General features: G+C 37.3%; 2 protein-coding genes across 2 annotated transcripts; one reads left to right on the top strand and one right to left on the bottom strand.

Annotated features, from left to right (window-relative positions):
* Positions 1–3220: 3220 nt before the first annotated feature.
* ccdc177 (coiled-coil domain containing 177) lies at positions 3221–9782 on the top strand. The gene is made up of 3 exons (XM_077238343.1): positions 3221–3765; positions 4631–7769; positions 8982–9782. The coding sequence occupies exon 2, from the start codon at positions 4637–4639 to the stop codon at positions 7133–7135; it is 2499 nt and encodes an 832-aa protein (XP_077094458.1). The 5' UTR covers positions 3221–3765; positions 4631–4636; the 3' UTR covers positions 7136–7769; positions 8982–9782.
* A 6-nt stretch (positions 9783–9788) lies between these two features.
* Positions 9789–25594, bottom strand: plekhd1 (pleckstrin homology domain containing, family D (with coiled-coil domains) member 1). The gene is made up of 14 exons (XM_077238344.1): positions 25045–25594; positions 18086–18431; positions 17381–17474; positions 16850–16939; positions 16525–16601; positions 16269–16360; positions 16085–16137; positions 15854–15948; positions 15532–15625; positions 13759–13949; positions 12108–12240; positions 11593–11737; positions 11276–11419; positions 9789–10882 (listed from the first exon to the last, which is right to left on the bottom strand). Exons 2-14 carry the CDS (start codon positions 18235–18237, stop codon positions 10722–10724), a joined length of 1521 nt encoding a protein of 506 aa, XP_077094459.1. The 5' UTR covers positions 18238–18431; positions 25045–25594; the 3' UTR covers positions 9789–10721.
* Between the last annotated feature and the right edge of the window lie 23 nt (positions 25595–25617).

The following is a 25617-nucleotide window of genomic DNA, read 5'->3' as shown; positions in this document are numbered from 1 at the left end:
TATGCACTGGGAATGTCGGCGTCCAAAGGGGTGTTCACGCCATGTGGGCGATTTCAACTGGTAAAAAGCGTTCACTTTCTCGTAGAGCTCGTATACAGCTTGTAAGATGGGACATTTCTGAAAGCTCCTAGTTGTACCTCGTGACCGCTGCAGATTCATAGGTGTTGATAGTGTTGCCATAGAAAACCATAATTCCCAGTCTGAGGAGTAAACAAGAGATGGTCTTATTATTGAGAGATACGAAAGCCCGTGGCTCCACCATTGGAGAATGCATAAAGGCCAACTTGGATCACGTGTGTCTTGGTAACCAATCACATTACAGCCTTGACGTAATTTAATTTCGCTCATAGTTGTGCGACAGTCAATCACTGTTTGCGGATACCATAGAAATCATTCCTGTTGCACAATTGTCCGTGACTTCTCTTGTAAAACAGATTAGATCAATCCAAAGCAAATGTTTATCAGCAAACATGTTGAAGATTAGCTAATGGGCTGTTGATTCATTAAATAATAAGCTATTTCAGTACAAAAGCAGTTTATTCAGCGTAGTGAAGCCTCTTCTCCATTGATATCCATTAAAAATCCTTTCTTGCGTACAGGCGTTATAATTTTTTCAGCTAAGGTTCAGGCTTGCATTCAAGTGGCATTGTGTGAACAGCTCCAAATGGATTAATCTTGAGCTTAAGTAATTACTACATGGTTACACAAGACTGCTATGTTTAAACTTATGCTGGAGCCACACCAAAAGATATTTAAAATCTTGTAATATTTTCAAAATGTGAGAGAACACAAACATGAGGACAAAAACCTAGATTTAACAGTTCTGCTCCTAGTGTGGTGTGCCGCGATGTAAAGAAGACAACACACCACACACAAACAGATTTTCAACCAGGTCCCGACTGTGAACACAGGAAATCTCGCAAAATCTCTCGAGACCTCAGAAAAACATGGCGGACGATAGACAGCGAGAAATTGCTATGAAATTTTGGTATATTCTACAGGACATGTTGTATAAACACTCAGCGGACAAGCGGATCCTCCTTCTCTGATGTCCATATCCATTTCACTCTGTGCTGTGCCATGACTGCGTTTGTTATTCCGTCTTCCGTCACCTCGCTTTCTGATTGGGTATTGTTTTGTTCCACCTGGCAATCAACAGAGTATGTGCGCCTTTGTCCTCAGGGTTCCCCCACACATCAGGATTTCTGATCTTATATATTCACCATGTTAAATATTTAGTATTCGCGATCAGGGCAGCTCTGACGTTCTTCCGAGCAGGTTTGGTCACACTTAACACACCTCACACCACAGAAAAATCTGATAAGATACAGGGCTCTCAAGTTTTATCAAAAGTTTAGAGTGAGATTTAGGGGAGGAGCCACCCAAATATTTGCAGCAGCGGTCCCTCGACCCAACCAAATTCGCATCAATTTTTGCTAGCAGTTCAATTTTGCCTATTGTTCATAATTGACCAGCACAAATGGAAATTATAACAATTGTTAAATCTGATAAAAAGACAAATTCATCCAAATAAAATAAATAGTTATATTTAAAAAATACATATTTATTGAAAAAATAAAAATAAATTTGACTCCAAACAAGCCAACTGAACATCAGTGCTCAATGTACATAACATTGTGTCATAACAACTTGCCCTGTGCATGTATGTCAAGACCCAAACTGGTCACCTTTACAGGGGTCATCGGATGGCCATTTTCCACAAGTTGGTATGATTCTTTTGGGTCTTCATGTAAAGTTTGTAACATACTTTGGTTAAAATTTCTCAATGGTTGTGTAAAACAACACCCTTTTTACCTCTTCAAAAACAGCTCTGTTCACAGTGACCCGTTTCGGTGCATGTCTCTTTAAATGATAATGAGCAACAACTTTTTGGCTTTTTGAGGATAAAAAAAAGTGAATGGATTTTTTTCATTGCATGGTGATTGTGTCCACACACTGCAAAGACACATTTATTTGCAAACACCATATAAAAGTGTATTTTGCATCCGATGACCCCTTTAAAAGCGCGAATTTGGCTATACTCCTCAACATCAGCTCTCACTGTCTTTGATCACAGGCAAGAGATATCGTCCATGAATCGTAAAATCAAAATGCTAAAAAAAATAAATGAAGATGTCCCCAAACCGCATTCATCAGATCGTGCTCTTTCAACTTCCACTCCGTATGTGCGCGTGTTGTCTAATAACGAACGAGCTTGCAGCGGGAACACATAATTTGCCCAGAAACAACTAATTCTAATTTCTGATTGGCTGGTAGCTAGCATTTAACTCACAGGTATATATATATATATATAGTAATTTTATACCCATGCTAATTACATAGGCCTATTAATTTAGTGTCACATTTTTTTTAGATTAGTTGTTTGATTGTTGGCCACTTATAACATGAAATTAGGTGCTTTGTTTACAGTATTTGCTCTTCATATTACTAGTTGTCAACAACATTCACTGTGCACCCTCTCATACAACAGGCCATTGTAGTTTCTGTTTTTAACGGCAACACTATTAAGGATATATAACATAATGGACATTCATGAATTGCATGAAAGCGAGTGGAAATTAGTTTTTACTGGCAGTCTTACAAGTGTGGTTAAATACTTGGCCGTTTGTTTTGACAAAGCTGTGCAACGACTAATCTTTTTTCACTTCATCCATCTCTGTTTGATTTCTCAGCTTTCCGCAGCTCTAAGACCAGCAGGTGTTAGTGTGTTATCTACTCAGCACCGGCTCTCATCCTCTATCTATTAGAGATTGGATGTTAATGCACTGTGAGCTAACATGAACATGTTTATAAACTAACATTAACAAAGTTTAATAAATGCTATAAATATATATTGCTCATAGTTTTAAGTTAATGCATTAACAAATGTTAACAAATTAGATCGTATTGTATAGTGTGACCAATATATTTATACCCACGAAAGAGAAAAAGTAAAAGAATAACACCCTACCAAACTCCCTGTAAATATATTTTACAGTGCCCAACTGTTTAAACAATTAAGACATATAGCCTACTTAGAAATGTAAAAATGCTATTGCATTAGATAAACTATTTAACCAAGCAGCATTCAACTTTCAAGCAAAAGATTTCACAAAAATATGCGCCAGGTTTTAAATAATAAAACAATGCCCATGCTCTTCAAAGTTAATTCAAATTTCACCAGAGCCACATTATATTTGTGCATAGTGCGCCCTCTAGTGTATACATATACCTATTACAGCATTAAAACCAGACTTCCATTTTTCTCCAAAATAACCACTACTGAATTCCTGTGAATTCTTTAAAAAAAAAAAAACAATAATAATAGGCTAGTAATAATAAAAATTATTATTATTAGCATTACTATTTATGTTGCAGAAACATGATAAGCTACATTATAAACCCATTTCAAGTCCGAATTAAAAGTAGCCTAACAGCAACAACACTGGTATGCGTAAATAAAAAAACGCATTGCCATCCTTCAGTACATTCATCATGACAGCATCGCAGAATCGCTCATTCTCCGTTCATATGGTCATAAAATGTGAGGACAAAGGGCTGTATTTTGCGATATTTTTAGAGCGCAGTCACACGGAGGCGGAGCACAGATGCTTCACGGCCAAGGATGCGAGTGTCAAACAGCAGGTGGAGACTGACTGCTGGAGGAAAGAACGAGACGAGAACCGACCACAAAAACACATTTGATGAGGAGGAGAGGACATATCAGCCTCCTGATCCCCTCTGAATGAGTGGGCCCTGATAACGGTAAGACTGGCTTTTACTATCGTGATGTGTTTGCAATATCGTCGTTCGCTGTGTCCTTGTGGATTTCTTGATTTCTTGCGCATTCATGTAATCAGATATTATTGCGCCCGCACACTGTATGTAAAATCAACCAATCTGCTCTGGAAACCGTCTGTGAAGAGAGATGCTGCGTGCATTTGTGCTTGTAGATGAGTCGTGCTTATGCAGTAGACTATGTCTTCTTTAAAGTCAGCGTTTCTTTACTGTACAAACAACATCTGTCTTTTTAGGGCCTATACAACTAGGCTGTTTATCGACGCAGCCTTAGTGTCACTAATGTGAAGGAGTGCACGAAACAAGACACAATTTGCATGCATAAAAAATAGGCAATATATGCTACTAAAATAATAACAAAATTGTGACAATTCTGTTTAAGTAACTGTGTTAATGAGGTTTAGATGCAGATAGATAGATAGATAGATAGATAGATAGATAGATAGATAGATAGATAGATAGATCGTGCAGACATGAGGCATATTGAAATGGTTTTACATTCATGCATGATTGCATCTGAATCACAGACTCCAAAAATAGCTGCATGAGTTCTTTAATATTGCCCAGCATGCATGTAACCTTATTTAATTACCCTGAGGCAGGAACAGTCATCACATACAGAAGCAAAGCGTAAAAAATATGCATGCATGTGCAAGCTTTATGGCGTCCCTCAACCTTAGATAGCACTCTTAAGCCTTGAACTCTAGACAGAACATAATAATCCCTGTGATTCCACTCTAGAAAATCTGTGTGTGGGTTATCCAGTGCTGTCATTGAAACACTGCAGAATTCATTCCTTTTGCCTTCTGTTTTTTTGTTTTGTTTTGTAAAGTGAACCATGGTGGATCCATTGGAACCTGACGACCAGAGTAAATTCAGAGGGACCCAGTTTGAAAGCCCAGCTGCAGCCTCTGAAGCACCATGTCTACCTGAGCCAGGTGATAATAGAGAGACAGATGTTAGTGTGGATTCCAGTCCACAGACAGAGCCCAGTACTGATCCTGTACCGAGCTCTCAAGAACCATGCCAGCAGCAAAACAGTCTACCAGAAGAGCAAAAACTACATCTGGACCTTTACAATTTTGACTCGCCGGTAGCAGAAGGCAGTCGGTATGTCCTGACAAGCCCTCGCTCTCTGGAGGCATGTGCACGTTGTGGAGTGAAACCTGTGGAACTTCTGGCTCGTCCATTGTCTGATTTTGCCCGTGAGGCACCCGGCCGCAGCATGCGTGTCGCCACAGGAATGTTTGAGATATATGAGAGGGATAGACATGCTAAACTCCGACATTGCAGAGAGGAGAGAGAGCGGATTATCAGAGAGGAGAAGAGGCGAAATCTGCAGGCAGCTCTCAACAATAATGGTGATCCGCTGGCTTCAGAGAAGTCACAGGAAACTGTAAATGTTAATAATAATTATAGTTTAACAAATCAAGCCCACAAAATAGCACCTACCTGCAGCGGTGCACCTAAAAAACAATCTGCAACATCTAATCCTAAAAGCATGACAGCGGGATCAGGACTGGTTACTACAATGTCCACATCCAGCTCTCCTCCATTCTCAAAAGCCAATCCAGTAAAGTCTGCTACTACTGCTAAAGGAACGTCTGCAAAAAAGCCCAAGTCCCTTGAAGTAGAATCTGGGGGCAAACCTCAAGGTTCGAGACCTTCAATAATCCAACGATCAATTCAGTCAGCTCCAGGAGGTCAGGCTACAAAAAAAACTTTCAGTACTCCTACAAAGGCTCCAAATACCTTCCCCAGATCAATACAAAAACCTCCTTCTTTTCCAAGGACATCAACTTCACTTGCCCCAATAGTGTCGAAATCTTCTGTCCAAAGTCCTGCCAATGGCATCACAAGTACGTTTGCACAGCATAATGGACACATCATCTCCAAATCAAAGGTTAAATGCAGAAGCCACTCGCTGGAGTCTTTGCAACGAAGGCGTGACACGTTTTGTTCCTCGACTGCTTCAACAACGAACACCACAACTACTACATGTACCTCCTCTGAATCTGCTTCCTCTTCCTATAGCTGGGAAGGGGCAAGAGATCACTGGGCTAAGACATCAAGCCCTCGTGCCCGCACTTTAGCTACCTTTAACTCTCTGATGGGTCGCAGTTTAAGCTTGGGAGACCTTAGCCACTCTCCACAGACTATGCAAAAAGTGGAGCGCATTGTGAAGGAGGTGAAACGCAGAGGACTTAAAGCTGTTCCAGAACGTGACCGAAAGATTGCTGCATTGATGCTTGCCAGGTACCAAGAGGAGGACATAATGAGCCAGACACGCTACGTAGCACACCTGCAATGGGACAGTGAGAAACGGCTAGAGGAGCTGCGACGGGAACGTGAAGAGCGGGAGAAACAGAGGGCCGTGCAGCAGTGCCAACGAGCATGGCAGTCGCAAGTTTCTACCCGGCAGCGCTGGCTTAACCAGCAGGAGCGAGAGGCTGCAGATGCCAAACTACGCCAAGCAGTGGAAAGTGAGGAGCGTTGGAGGGAATTGGCTGAGCAACAAGAACGCAGCCGATTGCAGAAACTGCAACAGGCTGCTCGTGAGGAGAAACACAAGAAGTCATTACAAGAACAGAACCTTAAAGCTCTGGAGGAGGACCGAGCTGCTGTTCTTGAGCAAGAGAAGCTGCTCCTCAAGGAGAAACTGACTATTGCTGAGCTGAAGCGGCAAGAGCGAGAGCACCAAGTACAAGAGGAGCGTCGTGGACTCAACCGTGCCGAGAAAAGGCGCCATGCGGCTCTTATCCAAGAGATTGCACGTCGTGAAGCCGATGAGCGTGAAGAAGCACGGAGAACAGCCGACGAGAAGCTAAATCGGTCTTTGGAGAACTATGAGCAGATACAAGAAAAACGTGGTCAAGAGCTAAAGGAGAAAGCTAAGCGAGAAGAGAAGCAGATTCAGAAAGCAAGACGGGCCGCCGAGCTGCGTGAGCAACAGCAGAAGGAACAGATGGAGGCAAAGGCTCGGGAAGCTGAAAGACGAGCACAACAAGCCGCTCAAGTGGCCGAAGTGCGGGCGCGGGAGAAGTCCCAACGTGCGGGGCAAAGCAGGCAGGAAAAAGAACGACTTCAGAGGCTCAACCGTCAACGTGTAGAGGAAGAGGAGAAACAGCGCCGGCTAGAATTGTTGCAGTCCATTGAGCGCAAACTGGAAAAAAGTGAACAGATTTTCCGAGAAAAACGTGCAGTGTTGGAAAGTGCCCGATCCGTGGCCCGCGCATCTTTCCATGTGCGAGATCGTGTTCGTGAAGAGACAAACATGCGCACCTTTGACAAGATGGCCCTGGAGGCTCAGTTAAATGCAAATTTAGTTGAGAAGTGAGCAACTATGCAACTTATTTGCTCTTTCCATGCACATCTGTCTAGAATTAAGTTGTGCTTGAGCCTACATGAGCCCTCATCCCCAAACTACAGCATCAAAACTGATGGTCATGCCCTGAAGTGTTTTACCTAAAGATTCATTATTCCTGATGCTGGATCATTTTCATTATGTCACCTAAAGAAATATTTTTCTGTATTTATATATTTTAAATGTTATTCGAAGAACTTTGTGCTTATGTGTGGATGATCATTTGTCGGGGCATGATTGTTTTTTTTTGTAACTTGGCAGCCATGTTGCTTTGAGAGCTGTATATAAAGAGTTCATTGTTTACAAAGACGTTTGGCACTATGGCAACAGTGATGGCTTCTTTCTAATGGTGGCTTTATTTCTTAGAAGAAGAGAAAGAAAAGGGGACCCAGAGTCCCAGAGTAAATCTTTTGAGGGAGACTCAAGGCCATTGCAGGGTGAGCCATGACTTGATGTGTGTAAACCAAACTCTGGCGAAATGCTGATCTAGCATTGCATCCTAGAGTCAGGACATGACAAAGAATGATCTAAGCACATCGTAACTGCTGATGAAGCACAGGAGTCTTTGGTCAGCAATTCCACACTGACATCCCCTGCATTCCTTCAGGTGTGTTCGATAATTTTTACCTCATAAGCTTCATTCTTCTTTACTACTGTATGGCATGTTAGTATACACTGTATACTTAAAAAAATAGTGAAGCATTAGACTTCATGTATCGGAATAATGCACAGTCATCCAGGCATTTTTGCGAAATAAACCCTGACATGATGAACACAAACACAATCACTGAACTCCATCAATGGTCATTATTCAGAAATAATTGATCACTGAATACAATTGACCAATCAGTATCAATTATTTCTGAGGGGTACATTATTGATCTCATCACATTTTGTGAGGACCATTCAATCATAATGTTGGGAATAAATATGATAACTAAAAACAGAGAGAGTGGAGAGTATTGCATTGTGGGATATGGTGCAGTATGCTTTGTTTTATATTGCACATTTTGGGAGCAGGTCATACTATGCACTGAATGCAAACTACATATTGCAGAAATAGTTTGTTATTTTGAACACTGTCTGCACATTGATGGTTAACGCATGTCTACTATCATCACATTCAATTAATTTGCTTGTGTGATGTAAATGAAAGTGCACTGAAGCAATATGAATGTTCATATTACATAATAGCTAGGTATTTGCTCAATTAGGCATATTCACACTTTTGAAGGTGACATTGGGAATTTGTGAGAAACAAGCGCTAGTCAGAAAACATTTGACTAAAAAATGCCATATCATCCTGGTACGTATCTAGAGGACAGGATTGGAGGAGATCTCGTGTCGATATCTGTGAGAAAAGCACTGCAGTAAGCATTTCAATTCCTATGAGAGCTTAACCCACAGTGATGTTTGTCACGGCAGCCATCTGTCACAGGATTTTTTGTTCTGTACAGCAGTCAACAACCAGGACAAAAACTGTATTCTAGGGCTAGCAATTATTTCAGTGGCTCTGTATACAGGCTCTTTAGATCATTATTTCATTTATTTGTATGATAATTGCAAAACACATTTCTATCATTGTCATCAAGAGGTCAGTTAAAAATAAATAAAAAATATATTTATATATTTCCTCTAAATCCATTCTGTAATTAAAATTAAACTATATTAATGCAGCATTTTACAAAGGAACAACTGTCTTTAGTCAAAATAATGCCAAATCTATTATCCAAGCAAGTATTACAGGTTAATTTTTAGTTATTTGAATAAGAACGCTTCTGTTAATTGACTGTTATCTGGTTTGTCTCTTCTGATGCAGGTTTTGGAGAGGAGAAGATGATGTTGACATCTGCGACCTGATTCAGTAAAATATAACCTGCAAAAGACATTTCACTTTAATTATGGACCCTTATTCCCTCTCTGGCAGTGACTCAGCTAGGCATGATGTAATTGGAAGGTTTAATAAACACTGAAGCCATTTTACTTCCAGCATATCCAGATGGCTCAACAACAACACTTTTTATAGCATAAAAAGCCAGAAGAAACCATTTAATTTGTATACATTATTGTATAACAGGTTCGATTTAGGGGCTTTTAAATGGAAGCAAAGTAGTGGTGCTGGATCATAACTAAGTAATCAATTATTCCTAATTATTGTAGCTAATAAGTCATAACTATCTCAGTTTTAATGATGATAACCAAAAGAGAGTTCTGAATGTAATTCATACTCGAGCCATAACAGCTTTTTAGGGCTATCTGGAAAGCAAGCTAGATATAATACAGATCTTGATTTGTTCACACTGACATTTTTGAGTATCAGTTTTGCTGTAGTAAATTTGGCCAGCAATGACTTGAAGATGATTGTAGCATTATTATTTTAAATCTAAAAGTATATCTTATCAAGGTGTTCTATTTTTGTCTCAGTAACATTCTTTTAATTATCTAAATGAAAATATGTTTCCTGTGGCAGCAGATGTTTTATTTCTCGTTCCATAGCCTACTGCAAAGAAATGTGTTGTTTATTAAAATGGAACATGCAGGGTGATACTTTATCTGAGAACCAATTATTCAGTTTTGACAATAACATTCTGTATTAAAAAATAAAAAAGATTCCAAACAATGTATGGTATATTAGTTGTTTTATGTATACGAACATAACAATGTTAAATGAATTCACTTTATGTGCAAAATTCAGGTTCCGGAAGTAAAAAATGCCATTCATTTTCTCCAGGAATTGATTTTTAATGGTAACTTGTAAACCTTTAAAGTCAAATGACAATAAGCTACAAGGTTGTGAATCAACGGTATATGCTTTTGTTGAAGCCGCCAGCCTGCACTTTTTCAACTTACTCTTAATATAATCTTTAACTGGAGTTCATGGGGGAACAACTACATTACCCATGAATCTGCCATGAACTCTCCACAAATCAGAGAATCGTGATGTATATATATATATTTATTATGTTTAGCCTATTTACTAGGATTACCATCTTGTTTTCGAGGGGGTTCTAAAAGTCTAATTCACAGCATTAGCAATGCTTCATGGGATTGTAGTTTTTCCAAGGAGCTGGTTTGTTTGGTTTGGCTCTACTTTAAAAAAACAATAATTTCCACAAAAATATTTCTAGAACCAAGGTCGCTGAAAAATACACAGAAAAAAGTCCAGAGTGTGAAAAATATCAAATCATTAAAAAAAAAGAAGCTTGAATTTTTCTCAGTTACAGTTTTGACAAGTACAGCATAGCTCACCATTACTCCATAGGCTTAAAATACATTTAAATTTGTAGGACATATTTTCCATAGAAGCTTTGTGTTGTTGGACTATAGTTATTTTATTTTCAGTAAAAGCAAACATTTGACATTTCAAAGTTCTTTATCCTACGGAGTTATAAATTTACAATTGAAGGACACATATTTCCAAATTATGACAACACTGTGTTTGTAGTTTCCTCTTACTGAATCAGGTTAAACTTGTTAAACTTTCACCAGAAGTTGCACAGCTGAGATTAGGGAGTTAGTTTCCCCTCCGTCCCAGGCCGCTCTGTGTGTCAGAATCGTGTTAGTCCTCAGACTGAACGGTGTCCTGGCGGGTGATGATCTGGTAGGCTCTTCGCCTCAAACAGCTGTCTGAAGTGAGACGCCAGGCGGTTTTTCTCAACTCTTCCAGACTGGTGGAGGAGGCACCACCGCGAGAGGAGGCAAATGATTGAGAGTGCTTCACTGCACACAGGAAAAGAGGGTGGAGCATATGATGAGGAGGTGGAGTCAATTTATTTCCATTGAGAAATTAATTGTAACCTAAAAATTAGAGTCATTTTGGCCTCTCCACATGGCATTAGTTTCTCTCATATTATGTGTAAAAACAACTATGACGGAGGACGTGGCTTTTCAGGAGGAGCCGTACTGTTGCATATTGTGTTTGTGACCTTGTTTTCTCATGTCGTCTGATTAGTCATTTAATCGAACCAGGTTTATAGTTTTACTCAGTTGGAGTGCTGTTTCTGGTAATAGATGCATACGTTACCTCAATATAGAGTTGTGGCTAATGGAACTACTTAGGTTAGAATTTGATCATGTGTGCATGCATGCACCTACTGTACGTGTAACACTTACACCAGTGCTGTCTGGAGGCCCGTCTCTGGATACGGCAACTTTTGATTCGCCGAGCAGCAGCTTTATGCAGATAGACTGCGTTCTTCATGATGGATGGTAACTTGGCCTCGATCTCCGCAGCACAGATACATTCCTCAAAGAACTCTGGGAGAACAATACCCAACTCTAATTATTTTGTTATTTCCAAATATCTTTGCATAATAACTTAAAGTAATTCTGGAATGAAAGGGCTTTCAAAACTGGTTCACACTTTATATTAGGTTTCAGGGTACTTATTTTGTTCATGTTGTAGAACACGACTGATGGAAAGTACTCACTGCGGAGATGGCTGACATCTCCTTTCATTCTTTCCTCCCTCTCGCGGGTACGTTCTATTGCATTTAGACCCTGTTCTAGATCTTGCAGGGCTTCCTCAGCCATTTTTAGCCTACGCTCCAGTTCCACACGAGACTCCATCTCCGCCTGACACACACAAACAAACAAACAAACAAACAAACAAGACAAGTGTAAGGGAAACACATTTCAGATGTGAAAGGTATGAAGGAAGGAGCAGACAGGGGCGTTTATAGAATTTCAAATGATTTGTATATCACTTAGAAGTGAGAAAAGATGAGCAGAGGATCCAGAGATGGAGAAGAGGTAATGTGACACACATGCTGTGTGTAACTGAACAATTATGTATACTGTTAGATCCAATGCAACCTTGATATAATAATTTGAATTTTTGTTATACTAAAAATTAGAAAAATTGTTCCACATCTAAATTTACTGCAAATCCAGTTTCTTGTATCCAACAAAGTGCTCCACAATTTCAGTCCACATTAGTGTTCACCTTCAGCTCTTCCTCTGTGTGCTGCTTGTCTGCTGTGAGCTGTGTGAGAGACTGCTGGAGAGCTTGAGCTTGAGAAGAATAAAACTCCCTCTCCTCCTGCAGAACTTTGGCTCGTTTCTGATTCTCTTTCAGCCTGCAGGGGGCGACAGAAACAAGGTTTGTCACACTGGCATGAACACTAGGGGGTAGAAAAGCGAGCATTGGCGTGTAGTTTGTGATAAGATGCCAAAGATGCCACATTTGCAGAGGCTTGTTCTTTGGTTGCTGTTTCCTGTGTAAAGTACTGAATAAATTATTGATCATATTCTTTTATATATTTATCAAATTAATCCAAATTTAAAGGGACACTAACTTTTAGTGGTAAAAAACAAAAATGCATGCATTTTGCAGTGGGACATTTTTTGAGAGATATTATCCTACTGCTCATAAAACATTCACTACTAGGCTTAAGAGATATAAACAGTTTAGATAGAAAGAATCTCAAGCTGACTAGCTGAAGATATTACTGTAGCTTTATCCATTAATAAACACTTGAAAATAAATTCCAGCACAGCACTACCACAACCATAATGAAATTACCCTTCACAGTAGACAGTAGATAAAGAAGTTTTCAACATTGATAATAATATTAAATGTTTCTTGAGAAACATATCAGCTTATCAGAATGGTTTCTGAAGGATCATGTGACAGTGAAGACAACACAGCTTTGCATCACTGTAAAAACTTTGCATTTTTAAAATATATATAAAAAAGATTATTATATTATTTAAAATTGTAGTAATATTTTCACAATATTACAGTTTTACCGTATTTTGATTAAATAAACGCAGTTTTGGTGAGCATAAGATACTTTCTTCAAAAAAAAAAAAAACTTTTGACAGATATTGTACATACTATAGTATATATTGCAGCAAACAGTAGTAGTATAATTTCAGGTCCCACTTTATATTAAGTGGCTTTAAGTATCATGTACATACATTGAAAAATATGTACAATGTACTTATTATGTTCATGTTGTATTGTAAAACACTTGTGCTGCTATTGAGATGTGATACGGGTAAGGTTAGGGTCAGGTGTGGTGGTATGGGTCGGTTTAAGGGTGGGTTAAGGTGTAAGGAAAGGGTCAACAGTGTAATTACAAATGTAATTACATACATTAATAACAGCTGTAATTACATGCAGGTATTTTTAAAATATGTGCAATGTAAAAATAATATATTTGTTAAATCTGACAGTTTTTAAGAGTTAGCAACAGCAAACAGAAATAAGACTTCATTTTTTGAAACGAAGTAAAAAAAATCAATGACATCTTATCAGGTTGTTATTTATAAAATTGTTGTATAATGCGTAATGGACCATACAGCAGAGTCACATTTATTCATATCCTGCTTTTGAGGTCACTCATACCCGCTAGTCAATCCACTCTCAGTCTTGTGTGCTTCATTCACATCTAATCGATAGACTGGATTATTTAGGGATCAATGTACATTTCCACTGTCATTTTCTCAATGGTCCATTTATTCTAATCCACTTTCTGGACAAACAATGGCTCTGCACATAAACACTGCTACATTCCAAATAAATCTTTTTTTGTTAAAGGAATAGGAAATCTTTGTACATGGAAAGAATCTTTTGAAAATGTGTTATTCACCTGTCTTCTGCCTGTTCTTTCTCTTTCAGCAGACTCCTCATCTGCTCCTCGATTTGCCACAGGTTTCCCTGAAGCTGCACCTCAGGATTATGGGAGTCTAAAGAGGGCCGACGATCACTATCTGTTCCAGCCGCATCCTGTCCTCTTTCTCGCAGCAGCTCGAGGGTGCGCTTTTTCTCTTGGGATAACTCCTGAATTCAGACGGAGTCAGATGTTTGTTATGGACCTTATCAGGGCACTTAATATTCAGTAATATTATTGATTTCTCTGCACTGACACTATTGTATGAGAATATACAGTATGGGACCGTCTGCAGAGCTGCTTTAAAGCTGATTTGACTTCATTTCATAATTGACAAATTTTGTATCATCAACACTGTTACTACTGAACACTGAATTGGCTCAAAGTGAATAACGACACTATACTGCAGAGTTGCTTATAGATAAATTGACGTAATTTCATAATTGGTCAACTTAAAGTACTCTTGGTACTCTAGCGGTTAAAAAAACAAAGCTGCATGCATTTAGCAGAAGAACATTATTTTGGTTGTGCTTTAGCTCTACATGACTGTGCAGTTTTGCAGCACCGGTGAACACATCGAAATCAAAGATGATGCCATGTGAGCATATAAGTGCAATATTTTATTCGCTACTAGGTCTAAGAGATAAAACCAGTTTACCAGCTGAAGATGTTACTGTAGCTTTACCCATTAATAGTCGCAGTACTTTCTTGTAAATAATTTCCAGCACCGCGCTACAACCATAATGAAATGACCCTTCACAGTAGATAATGATTTACAATGAACTCTGTCAGAGAACTACATATGGCAATTTATCTGTTCAATAAAATACCATACTCACCTGTTGAGTAATAAAAAGACCATCATCTCTTTTTCGCTTTTGCAACATTTCAAATCCCTCAGTTCTCGCATCTCTGAAAAGCTAAGCTAATGTTGATTCATGTTTTATTACAAGCTCTGTCGCGTTCTCTTTTTGTCAGCAGACTCATCTCTCTGTGTTTGTTTAAAACTTGTGATTCTCTGGAGGTTGGAGATTTAGCGGCTCCATGTCAACCTTTCTCGCTCGGTATGACAACTACAGTATCCACACCATACACGGCTAACTTTTTCTTGTTCTTCTTTTGGGCTTTTATGGCGGTTGGCGAATAAATAGTAGGTGCATTCCCGCCACCTACTGGGCTGGAGTGTGAACCATTGATGGAATAGTGTATCAAGTAGCCGGAACAACTTTTCTCTATTTACGAATATGATGAGACATGCACGTGTGAGTGACGTATACACAATTACCCACGAAAATAATTCCGCCCAGTCTAATATATAAACACCTATAATAGGTTTATCTTAGTGAATCAGGGTAAGACAAAGACACGATATGGAAGAAGGATTTTTGATGTACTAACTCGTTATTTAAATGTTAATTTTTAACTGTTTGCATTATTAATTTTGTTATTTTCCTGTTTATCAAGATGCTTTGAAACAATCTGTATTGAAGGTGACTTAATTTGACACACCTCATGGATAAACACAAGCCATAACTACATTGTAAAATGTGCCAGTTAAATATCTTTCATATGACTCAGCAGTATCATTCTTCTCACAAAAATATTTTTTGTGAATGTTCATTTATTTATTAATGCTCCACATCTGATAAGTCTATGAGTGCTTTTGTAATGATGAGTCTGACATTACATTGTCCCTTAACTTCTATAAGGATTTTTTTTTTCTTCTTCAAATTATATTTTATTTTTGGATACCTCTAAAGACTTCTGCAGAAGTGTGGTAAGATTATGAAGCTCCTCTTTCTCATTTTCCACTCCTTTCAGACACTTGGAAGTACCATCCATATCTCTACCAACACACAGAAGTAGAAAATGTTCAGGGTAAATGACATAATAACATAAACATATTAATTTAATAAATTATCTATTCTAAAGTTGGATTGCTCTCAAGACCCATTTTTATGGCTGGGCACATTTGGATGGATGGATGGATGGATGCAAGAATGACAGAAGGATAAACAAAAATGTTAATATGTTTGTAAAAGTGTTTATAATAGTAAATGTGGTGGGGTCTTACATTTTAATTTGCTCTTGTTCTACTCTTAGCTCTTGAACCACTTCTTCAAACTTCTGCTTTTCTTCTTCCAGCAACTGATTCAATTTCTCCAGCTCCTACAAAACACAGACACACACACTTTACATGCATGAAGTGACTGCATATCTAAACGTATCTGTGTACAAACATATGTCATAATATAGTAAAAAGTAAATATTTGTGGGTGTAAATGATCATAAATAGTGAGCTAACCGCCTTCTCTTCTCTTTGCAAGCACAGTTCCTCAGTCTCCTCCATGAGCTTATCTAAATAAAATAAATAAATAAATAAAATACAATCAAATCAAATAAAAAAGACAACACCATCACCCTTAATAGATTGTATTGTGAATTTGACATAAAAAAAGAATAAAGATATATGAAAGTTGTGGCCATACCCAGGTATTCCTGCTTTTCCTTAGCCAGCTGTAACCCCTGAGCTTCAAGACTCTCGATCATAGCCTCACCCAACTGAGCATTCTTCCAAGTGCTTTAAGAGAATAAATAATAATAATAATAATAAAGTAACACTAAAGTCATAACCTATAGCATCTAAAGGCTCATAAGCCCTGAGTTTTTTTAAAGTGATGGAAATGATATAATCATTTACACTTCAACAACTATCTTTTTCCGCAGAGATGTTAGTTCACTCACACTTTCCCCGACTCTTGTAGCATCTCCACCCACTGACTCTGCTCTGACTCCGATTCGGCAGCCAGGACAATGTTTCCCTGTATCAGGGCAAGGAGAAAGAGACAGACATTTATTTATAAGTGAATATTTCTTCCACGGTAAAAAAAAAAAAAATCAAAATAGTTTTGCGATTTATGGCTAAAGACTAAATACGTAAATGTGTGACTGAGTGACTTTTTCCTTATAAAAAAAAAACCAAACACTAGATCTGATGTCCTACTAAAAAAAACAGAACAGCACCTGTCCATGTAATTATACAAATTACAAAAGAAGAAAATGCATTTACAGTGAAGTCCTCGTGGTTGATGACCATGGCAAACGGCATGCTTTGGTCTTCTTTTGGCTCAACAATGCATCCACCTAATGGAATCACTCCCTGACATGGAGGAAACGGTTCAAACAATTATACATATCATGCTTTTAGTAAGAAATATATTAGAACACACTGGACATATTTTTCGGAAGTTACTCCGTATGTAATCTTCTGTATGGTATCATCCAACAGCTGTGTTGATATTCAGCAACCCTCTTGCTTGTGTGCTGTATGATTATATAATTCAATTTATATACATTTATATTTAATTAGTTTAAAATGCATAGTACACTGCAAAAAAAAAAGTTGCTGCCTTAAATTTTTAAGTACAATCAACTTGGATGTTTAAGTAATTTCAACTTAAATTACATTAAACTGACTTAAAAAAATGAGTTGAATAAAGTTAAAAATAGCTTATTTGGTGATGTAAAAACATATGTTGTCATAACTTACTAATCATATAATTTTTTTACCGTGTTAAAATAATGTACGATGTTGGCGTACCTTAGGGTGAATGTTGAAATATTTATTGGTCTCAAAGCTTTTTTTCTCATTTTCAGCATAGTACAACAGAAAACTATCCTTGATGATGAAGAATCTGTTATGAAAGCACAAACATTCACGATTAACAGCAACAAGAAATTCAATGATCAACTCGCAGCGAACGCAACACATAATAAACACATTTCCTCCTTTAAGCACTTGTTGAAAACTGTCCATTGCTTCCTCCACAAATTCATAAATGACTGTAAATATAACATTCCTTTTACTGGAATTGATCTTTCCTGGAATTGATCTTGATAAGTCCTAATGTACGCAGTACAAAAAGCCACCGGCAGCACAGAGCGTCCTCATAGATCTGACTTACTCAGCTTTAAAGGCACGTTTAAAGCATCTCAGGTCAGTAAGCTATAATGATGGGTTACTCGAAATCGTTTAAAAGCTGGAAAGCTTTTAAAGTGCACTATAACAAGGCACCACACAAAAATATGATGCGCTTAAACCATTCCAATCATCCTGTAGCTTCTTCTTTTGCATCATTATAAATTTCATAATAACATGTACTTCGTTATTGACCAAAACAACAAGAACAAAATGTGTATCTATGTGCAGGGAAAGGAAAACATAATGAAAATAAGATCACTAAAAAGATATTTTAATAAAAGAGTTTCAAGCTTTAATTTTTTTTAAATATTTTTGTATGCATACCTGCGGGACCACTTGGCTGAGGGCCTGCCGAAAGGTCTCTTCCACAGAACCCCATGCAGTTGCACTTTAGTGCTGATATCCAAAGCGTCCGAGTCAGCTTGCTCCATGGAGGTCCAGGGTGAGAGTAGGGAGGGCTTGGATAAGGAGAACATAGCTGACTCTTTCACAGGAAGAGGGAGATGAGGAGGTGTGGTAAAAAAAAAAAAAAAAGTCAATGAAGTTCAAATGGTAGCATGTACACTTTCCAATAGAGATGCACTCAATCAGGCAAAGTCTGTGATGATGTCCTCCAGTCATTCAGCGACGTGGAATGATGTATCTGCCAATATAGTGACATCAGCTGGTACTGGACAGTGTGGAAATAGAATCAGAGAGGGAGGGAGGAATAGATATGAGGGGGTTAGACCAAGAGGCTTTAGGAAAGAGTGTTTTTTTTTAATCTGAAGGACGTCAATGCAGTATTTTGAAGGGAAATGCTATTACTTATGGATTTTCTCACTTATGACGTTGGAACACACACACACACACACACACACACACACACACACACACACACACACACACACACACACACACACACACACACACACACACACACACACACACACACACACACAGACAGTCTCTTATTCTGACCAAGGCTGCATTTATTGGATTAATAACACAAAAAACAGTAATATTGTGAAATATTCCAATTTAAAATAGCTGTTTTCTATTTGAATATATTTTAAAATGTAATTTATTCCTGTGATCAAAGCTGAATTTTCATGATCATCATTACTCCAGTCTTCAGTGTCACATGATCCTTGATGTTGTCGAAAATGCTGATGAATGTATATCCATTGTTGGACAGCTGGGCAAACTAGAAAGAAATATTAATATTTAAGTTAAAGTTAAATATTTTAAACATGTTTTAACAAGTTTGTTTTCTAACAGTCCACAGGGACACATTTTCTTATAGTAACCAAATATAACCTATGTTAGACAGGTGTGGAAAGGAGATTTTAGACATTGTTCTTCTTACATAAAAGACCAATCTGTCCAATTTCACAGACAGATTAATCGGCTAAAGAGCCATTTGGTGTGTTTGTGTGCGTAAGTGTTATGAATACAGATGTATTCCTTTTTCAAACAACTTTATCAAACACATTATGGATCTATATGCTCGTAAATCTGCCATGTTTACAGCTTTTCATCTTATCCACCATATTATGTTTATGAGCATGTTTGCTAATGGATCAGGGATTATGTATCCTAGAGAGTTAACTCAGCTGTAATATGTAGTGGATTTATATTTAATAACACTTAATCGGTGACTTTACACATGGACTAAAGGTTTACAGCTTAAACCTTGTTATTTGCATAGTACTGTACATCTTAAAGGAATGTTCTTGGTTTAAAGCATGTTAAAATGTAAGCCACAGATGCTGTCGATTACAACAGAAAATAATTTGAATTTGTAAAGCAAAAATCACATTGACTGTAAAGCAGGCATATGTGGGATTTAAAAGCAGGAAACTTGATATTGCACTTTGTTATATTGTGTTGTATGTCATTTCACACTACGAGTATACATTTAGCAGATGCTTTTGGAAATGGAAATGATGCCACAGCACAGGCATGAGTTGTAATTTGTGTTATAATTGAAATACATTATTTTTCACATATTTTTTTACTGTTGGGATTATATTTGTATTCAATTATATTATATTATATTATACAACAGTTCTGGTTCTTGAATCTTATTGGCTGAGAGCCTGTTCCACGCATTCATTATATGATCAATATGTTGACAAATGTTTTTACATTGATTTAGCTCATCAAAATAAGTCAAGAAATTGTCAATTAAATCGAAATGACTTCAACATCCAAGTCTATTTTTTATACTAATAGCCTATCACACAGAAAACATTTCACAATTTATATCACGCCGCTTGTTTCTGTTGGATCTATACTGGCTGCATTTCTCAAAGCGAGCGTCAGTGGCAGAAGAGCAAACCCGCTATAATTTTAAAAATACTTCTGTTGTTGTCAAGGAATGTAGTTTTAATAGTCTTTTTAGGCTAGATTATAGTTGTTAGACCTCAAATACACAGTTTATATGTAGACATCGAGCCTATTTGGAAATTTGTTGTTTGTGTACACAACCACCCATAATGGTAAAAATCCACCCACTCCTCTTTTTTAATCCCCATAAATCACAGACAGTGTCTCAGAACTGTCACACACATTTGTAGATTCTAGTTTTTGTGATGTCACAAATGCCCACGACTGCGGATGGTCTCTGCCTTATTAGCATAGACTCCGCCCCCTCAGTCAGGTGTACACAGCCCACCATGTTAATCTCTTCGCCAAAGCATTTAAGCATTCAAGTAAGAAATGTATCCTTATTAAAGCTACTAAGTTATTCAGTCAAGAGCAGTGAGTGATTTTCTGTTTTTCTTTGTTGTTTGATTCATGTTAACAGCATTAGTAGGTACTGTAAATTACGCTGCTTTCATTTTAGTACAGATTTAATACACACATGCAACTTTTTTGCTTGCTGTTTACGTTCCGACTCTGTGTATGTGAACTTTTGGTGTTTTTGACATAACCTTGTGTGTATTTGACAGTTTAAGCTCAATAAGACGTGTAAGAGAACTTAGTTTAATACTCACGGGACGCGCCCTCTGACAGCCAGCTTTCTGTGTGTGCTTCGGATATGTGCGCTCAGAAAACCATATTAGTAGTTCTAACTTGTTTCTGAACCTCAAGTTATGTAATTAACATTAGTGGAATATGAATGTGACCGAACTGGGGTCTCAAATGTTACACATTTTCAGAAATGAAGATGGACAGATTTTTCCCCTTTTAATGAGATAAGTGTGTAAAAACGGTAGTTATAAGTTAGTTCAAATGTTTATTTCAAACCTGCATTCAAGTTTTCTCACAAATCAACATAACAGGCTACATAACAGACAAATTATACAAGTGCATGGTTTGAAAAGGAGGTGGATGAAGCAAATGCTTATATGATTCCAAACCCCCTCACATTCAACACAAAATGCCATACAAAAACAATATACAAACAAAATAATTCAAGAGCAAAAGTATTCCTGTACAGTACATACAGAATAATAATTGTTACTATACAATTGGTATAAGACAAACAAAACAAAACAACGCAGACACACCACACACCCTTACAAAAGACACTGGCCCAAAGACTCTCTGCCTCTACACCCTCTCACCACTAGCTTCATACTGAAGGCATCATTCTCTGTCCTCTACATATTTCCTTATAACATTGTTTTTAAACAAATATTTAAAATGAATTATATTAGGACAGGTTTTTAATTCATCCACCAAATCATTCCAGAGCTTCACTCCTCGCACTGAAATACACATAGATTTTAGAGTGGTTCTAAACTTGGGCAAATGTTTATTTTTATTGCCTCTTAATGTGTAACTATGATGAGCATCTCTATCACAAAATAAATTTTGAACATTGGGAGGCAAAGAATTTTGAGATGCCCTAAACATAATTTGAACAGTTTTAAGATTCACCACGTCCTGCAATTTAAGCTCTTCCAGCTCTACAAACAATGGATTGGAATGATGTCTATAATGAACACCAGAGACAATCCTAATGGCCTTTTTCTGCAGAGTGATCAAGGGCTGTAAGTGAGTTTTGTAACAGTTCCCCCAAATTTCAACACAATAATATAAATAAGGCATAATAAATGAATGGTACAGTAGAAGTCGAGCTTTAGTGTTCAGTAAATGACATGATCTTTTCATCATTCCAACACATTTAGCCACTTTTGTCCTCAGGTAGCTGATATGGGGTTTCCAAGAGATCTTCTCATCTATTATAACGCCCAAAAATGTATTTTGTTGTACCTTTTCTATTAGTATATCGTCAATAACAATTTTAACAGGTATATTACATTTACGATTACTAAACAGCATAATTTTTGTCTTTTTCAAATTCAAAGACAGCTTATTAATATTAAACCAGGTTTTTAACTTTACCAATTCCACAGTTACCGAGGCCAAAAGTTGCTCCAAATTGTCATCAGCACAAATAATATTGGTATCATCAGCAAAAAGGATAAATTTCATTTTCGTTGTTATTTTACATAATTCATTAATATACATTAGAAATAGTGTAGGTCCCAGTATTGACCCCTGCGGCACTCCACACGTTATATCCAGAAACCCTGATTTATATTGATCAATCTCAACAATCTGTCTCCTCTCGCCTAGATAGCTCTCTAACCATTTTTTTGCTATTCCCCTTATGCCATAGTCCTCCATCTTTTTTATTAAAATCTGGTGATCAATGGTATCAAATGCCTTTTGGAGATCTATAAAGATCCCCAAAACAAATTTATTTCTTTCAATACCATCTGTAATTTCTTCCAATAAGTCAATTAATGCATGTGAAGTACTTCTATTTTCCCTAAACCCATATTGACAATCGGATAGTAATTGGTGTTTATCAATGAAGCTTCGAAGTCTTTTGTCAAATAATTTTTCTAAAATTTTGGAAAACTGTGGCAGGAGGGAAACAGGCCGATAGTTATTAAAGTAATGTTTATCCCCCAACTTTAAAATTGGTATGACTTTAGCAGTTTTCATTTGCGATGGAAAATGACCAAATTGAAAGGATAAGTTACAGATATATGTGAATGGATTTATAATTTCTTCTGCAACATTACGAACAATTCTCATATCGATATTATATATGTCTTGGGATATTTTATTCTTGCAGTCCCTGATTACTTTCATAACCTCCCTCTCATCGGTTGGAGTGAGGAACATGGTATTAGAATTTATATCAATTAGTCCCTTAATCTGTTCATTAGTGAATGGAATTTTATGCGCCAGATCAGGTCCAACATTGACAAAAAAATAATTAAATCTATCCGCGATCATTGTTTTGTCTCGTATGATTGTGTCATTTTCCACAAAATACTCCGGATAACATGAGCTGCTGGAACCACGGCCAATAACGGTGTTCAACACTTTCCAAATTGCTTTAATATCATATTTCTTATTGATCAATAAATTAGTATAATATTCTCTCCTACTTGCTCTCAATATGCTAGTTAATTTATTTTTATATGTTTTATACTTCTGTTCAGTTTCACTAGTTCTATACCTAAAAAATTGCCTATATAGAAAATTTTTCTTTTTACACGAGTTCGCAAGCCCTTTTGTTATCCAGGGTGTTTTTATATGTTTTCTTATTGTACATTTTTTGATGGGACAGTGTTTATTATAAAGTGTAATAAAAATATCAAGAAAAGTATTGAATGCTGCATTTACATCGGACAATTGATAAATGGATTCCCAGTTTTGGCTTGCCAACTCGTTTTTCAGTGCTGTAATTAATTGGTCAGTTATGACTCTACGGTAATATTCACTTTGTACAGTTTTAGATAATGTACAGTTAAGATCATATACCATGAACACTGGTAAGTGATCACTAACATCATTCACTAACAAACCACCTGTTATATTATTGTCCAAAATATTACAAAATATGTTATCTATCAGTGTGGCACTATGTGATGTTATTCTGGTGGGTCTGGTGATCAGTGGGTACAAGCCCAACGAAAACATGGTATCAAGAAACTCATCTGTACTTTTGTGTATATGGGTGTTTAACAAATTAATATTAAAATCCCCACATATAATATGTTTTTTATTATTAGTAGTAAATATTTTTTCAATCCATTCCCTGAATATTGTCAAATCTGATCCCGGCCTCCTATAAATGCAGCTTACAATAATATTTCTATTCTTTGGAAGTACCAATTCTACAGTCACACATTCAAATAGATCATCCACCACTAAACACATATTGTCCACAATACTACAATGTATATTTTTATCTATATAGAGAGCCACACCTCCTCCTCTCTTATTAATCCGGTTTGTGTAAAACATTTCGTACCCATTTATATCAAACTCATTTATTTTTTCATCATTCAACCATGTTTCTGAAATAGCTATAATATTAAACTGAGACTTAAACTGGTTCAAGTAGTCTTGAATGGCTTCAAAGTTGGATTGTAAGCTCCTACTGTTAAAATGAATCAGAGAAATGCTTTTATCTAGAATAAATGTTTTATCATATGCGCTGTCAGTGTAATATAAACAGTCAGTTTTTGTATTTAAAAGAATATTGTTATCTGGGTCAATTGAATCCATGAATGTTAGTAATTTATAATCAATATGTTCAGATAAGTTATTCATTGTTTCTAAGTTTGATGCATTTATACAGTGATCATCCTCAACTTCAAAGGAGCTATCAACACAATCAGGATTAGACATCTGGTATTATTTCAGAAACATGTTCGAAGGTAGAGGGTGTATGATCATCACAGAATGAGGGCCCCAGACACACAACAAAAACAAACACACAGCAACATTTAAGAAAACACATACACAAACTCTCACTCACAACCCCCCCCCCCCCCCCCCCCCCCCCACACACAGGCAATAACGTAGAAATTAGTAAAGTGGAAAAAATAAAATAAATAAAATGCCTAAGGCACTGACTATTGATAAGTATTTTTAGTTTTATTGAATGTTTATTGCTGCATTCTTAGAATAAAAAAAAAAAAAAAAATTTAATAACTAATGTGACGCATTTAGTTTTAGAATTAAAAGTAAAACAATGTAAGAGAAGTAGAATTTTTTTTTTTTTTAATAACTAATATGACGCGGGTAACTCACAACGTCATCCCCAACTTCTTTGCGACAGTTCGCTGCAGCCCAGGTGTATTACATACGTTATTTTACGGCAAACACAAAAATGCTGAACTCACCAAGCTACAGCCACCTATACCACATCGTCCCTGACAAGGAAAAAACAAAACAAAAAAGAGTCCGGCTAAGCCCAGCCGTTTATAGTTAACAACAGTCTTCGACTGGTATGTGAGCACTGTTTTTTTTACGTTACTTACGTCCCCTCAGGGAGGTCACAATAGAACTTCTCAGCCTCCTTGGGACACCGAAAAAGATTTGTTTTCCCTTCCACGATCACCCTCAGCGTGCTGGGATACTGCAGGGAGTACTTGATATCGGCGGCACGGAGCTTTTTCTTCACCGTTTCAAACTCTCTACGTTTTTTCACGAGACCCGGACTGAAATCCGGATAGATGTAGATCGTGGATTCTCCCATCTTTAGATTCCCCTTCTCCCGGGCCAGTCTCAGGATCTTCACCTTGTCCTGGAAGTTCAAGTATTTTACCAGGATAGGTCTTGGAGGTTCACCAGACCTGGGCGAGCGGACGAATGGTGGCAAGCGATGCGCCCTCTCCACAACAGGCGCCGTGGGGAAATGTTTCGTCCCGAAGAGCGTGGTTAGAACTACCACTCGAGGTGTAGGAAACACCGGGACATGCCATTATGTACAGTAGTAGTACGATTTGATTAAACATTTGAACTTAAATTGAAGTGTTCAAGCCAATAAACAAATTCAACATAAACATCTTGCACAATGTATTTTTCCTCTTCCACAGTCGGTGATGCAGGGA

The sequence above is a fragment of the Siphateles boraxobius genome, unplaced genomic scaffold, assembly GCF_051911475.1.
Source record: "Siphateles boraxobius isolate OS27281-9 unplaced genomic scaffold, OSU_SipBor_1 22, whole genome shotgun sequence".
Lineage (NCBI taxonomy): Eukaryota > Metazoa > Chordata > Actinopteri > Cypriniformes > Leuciscidae > Siphateles > Siphateles boraxobius.
This window is presented reverse-complemented; position numbering and strand designations above follow the sequence as displayed.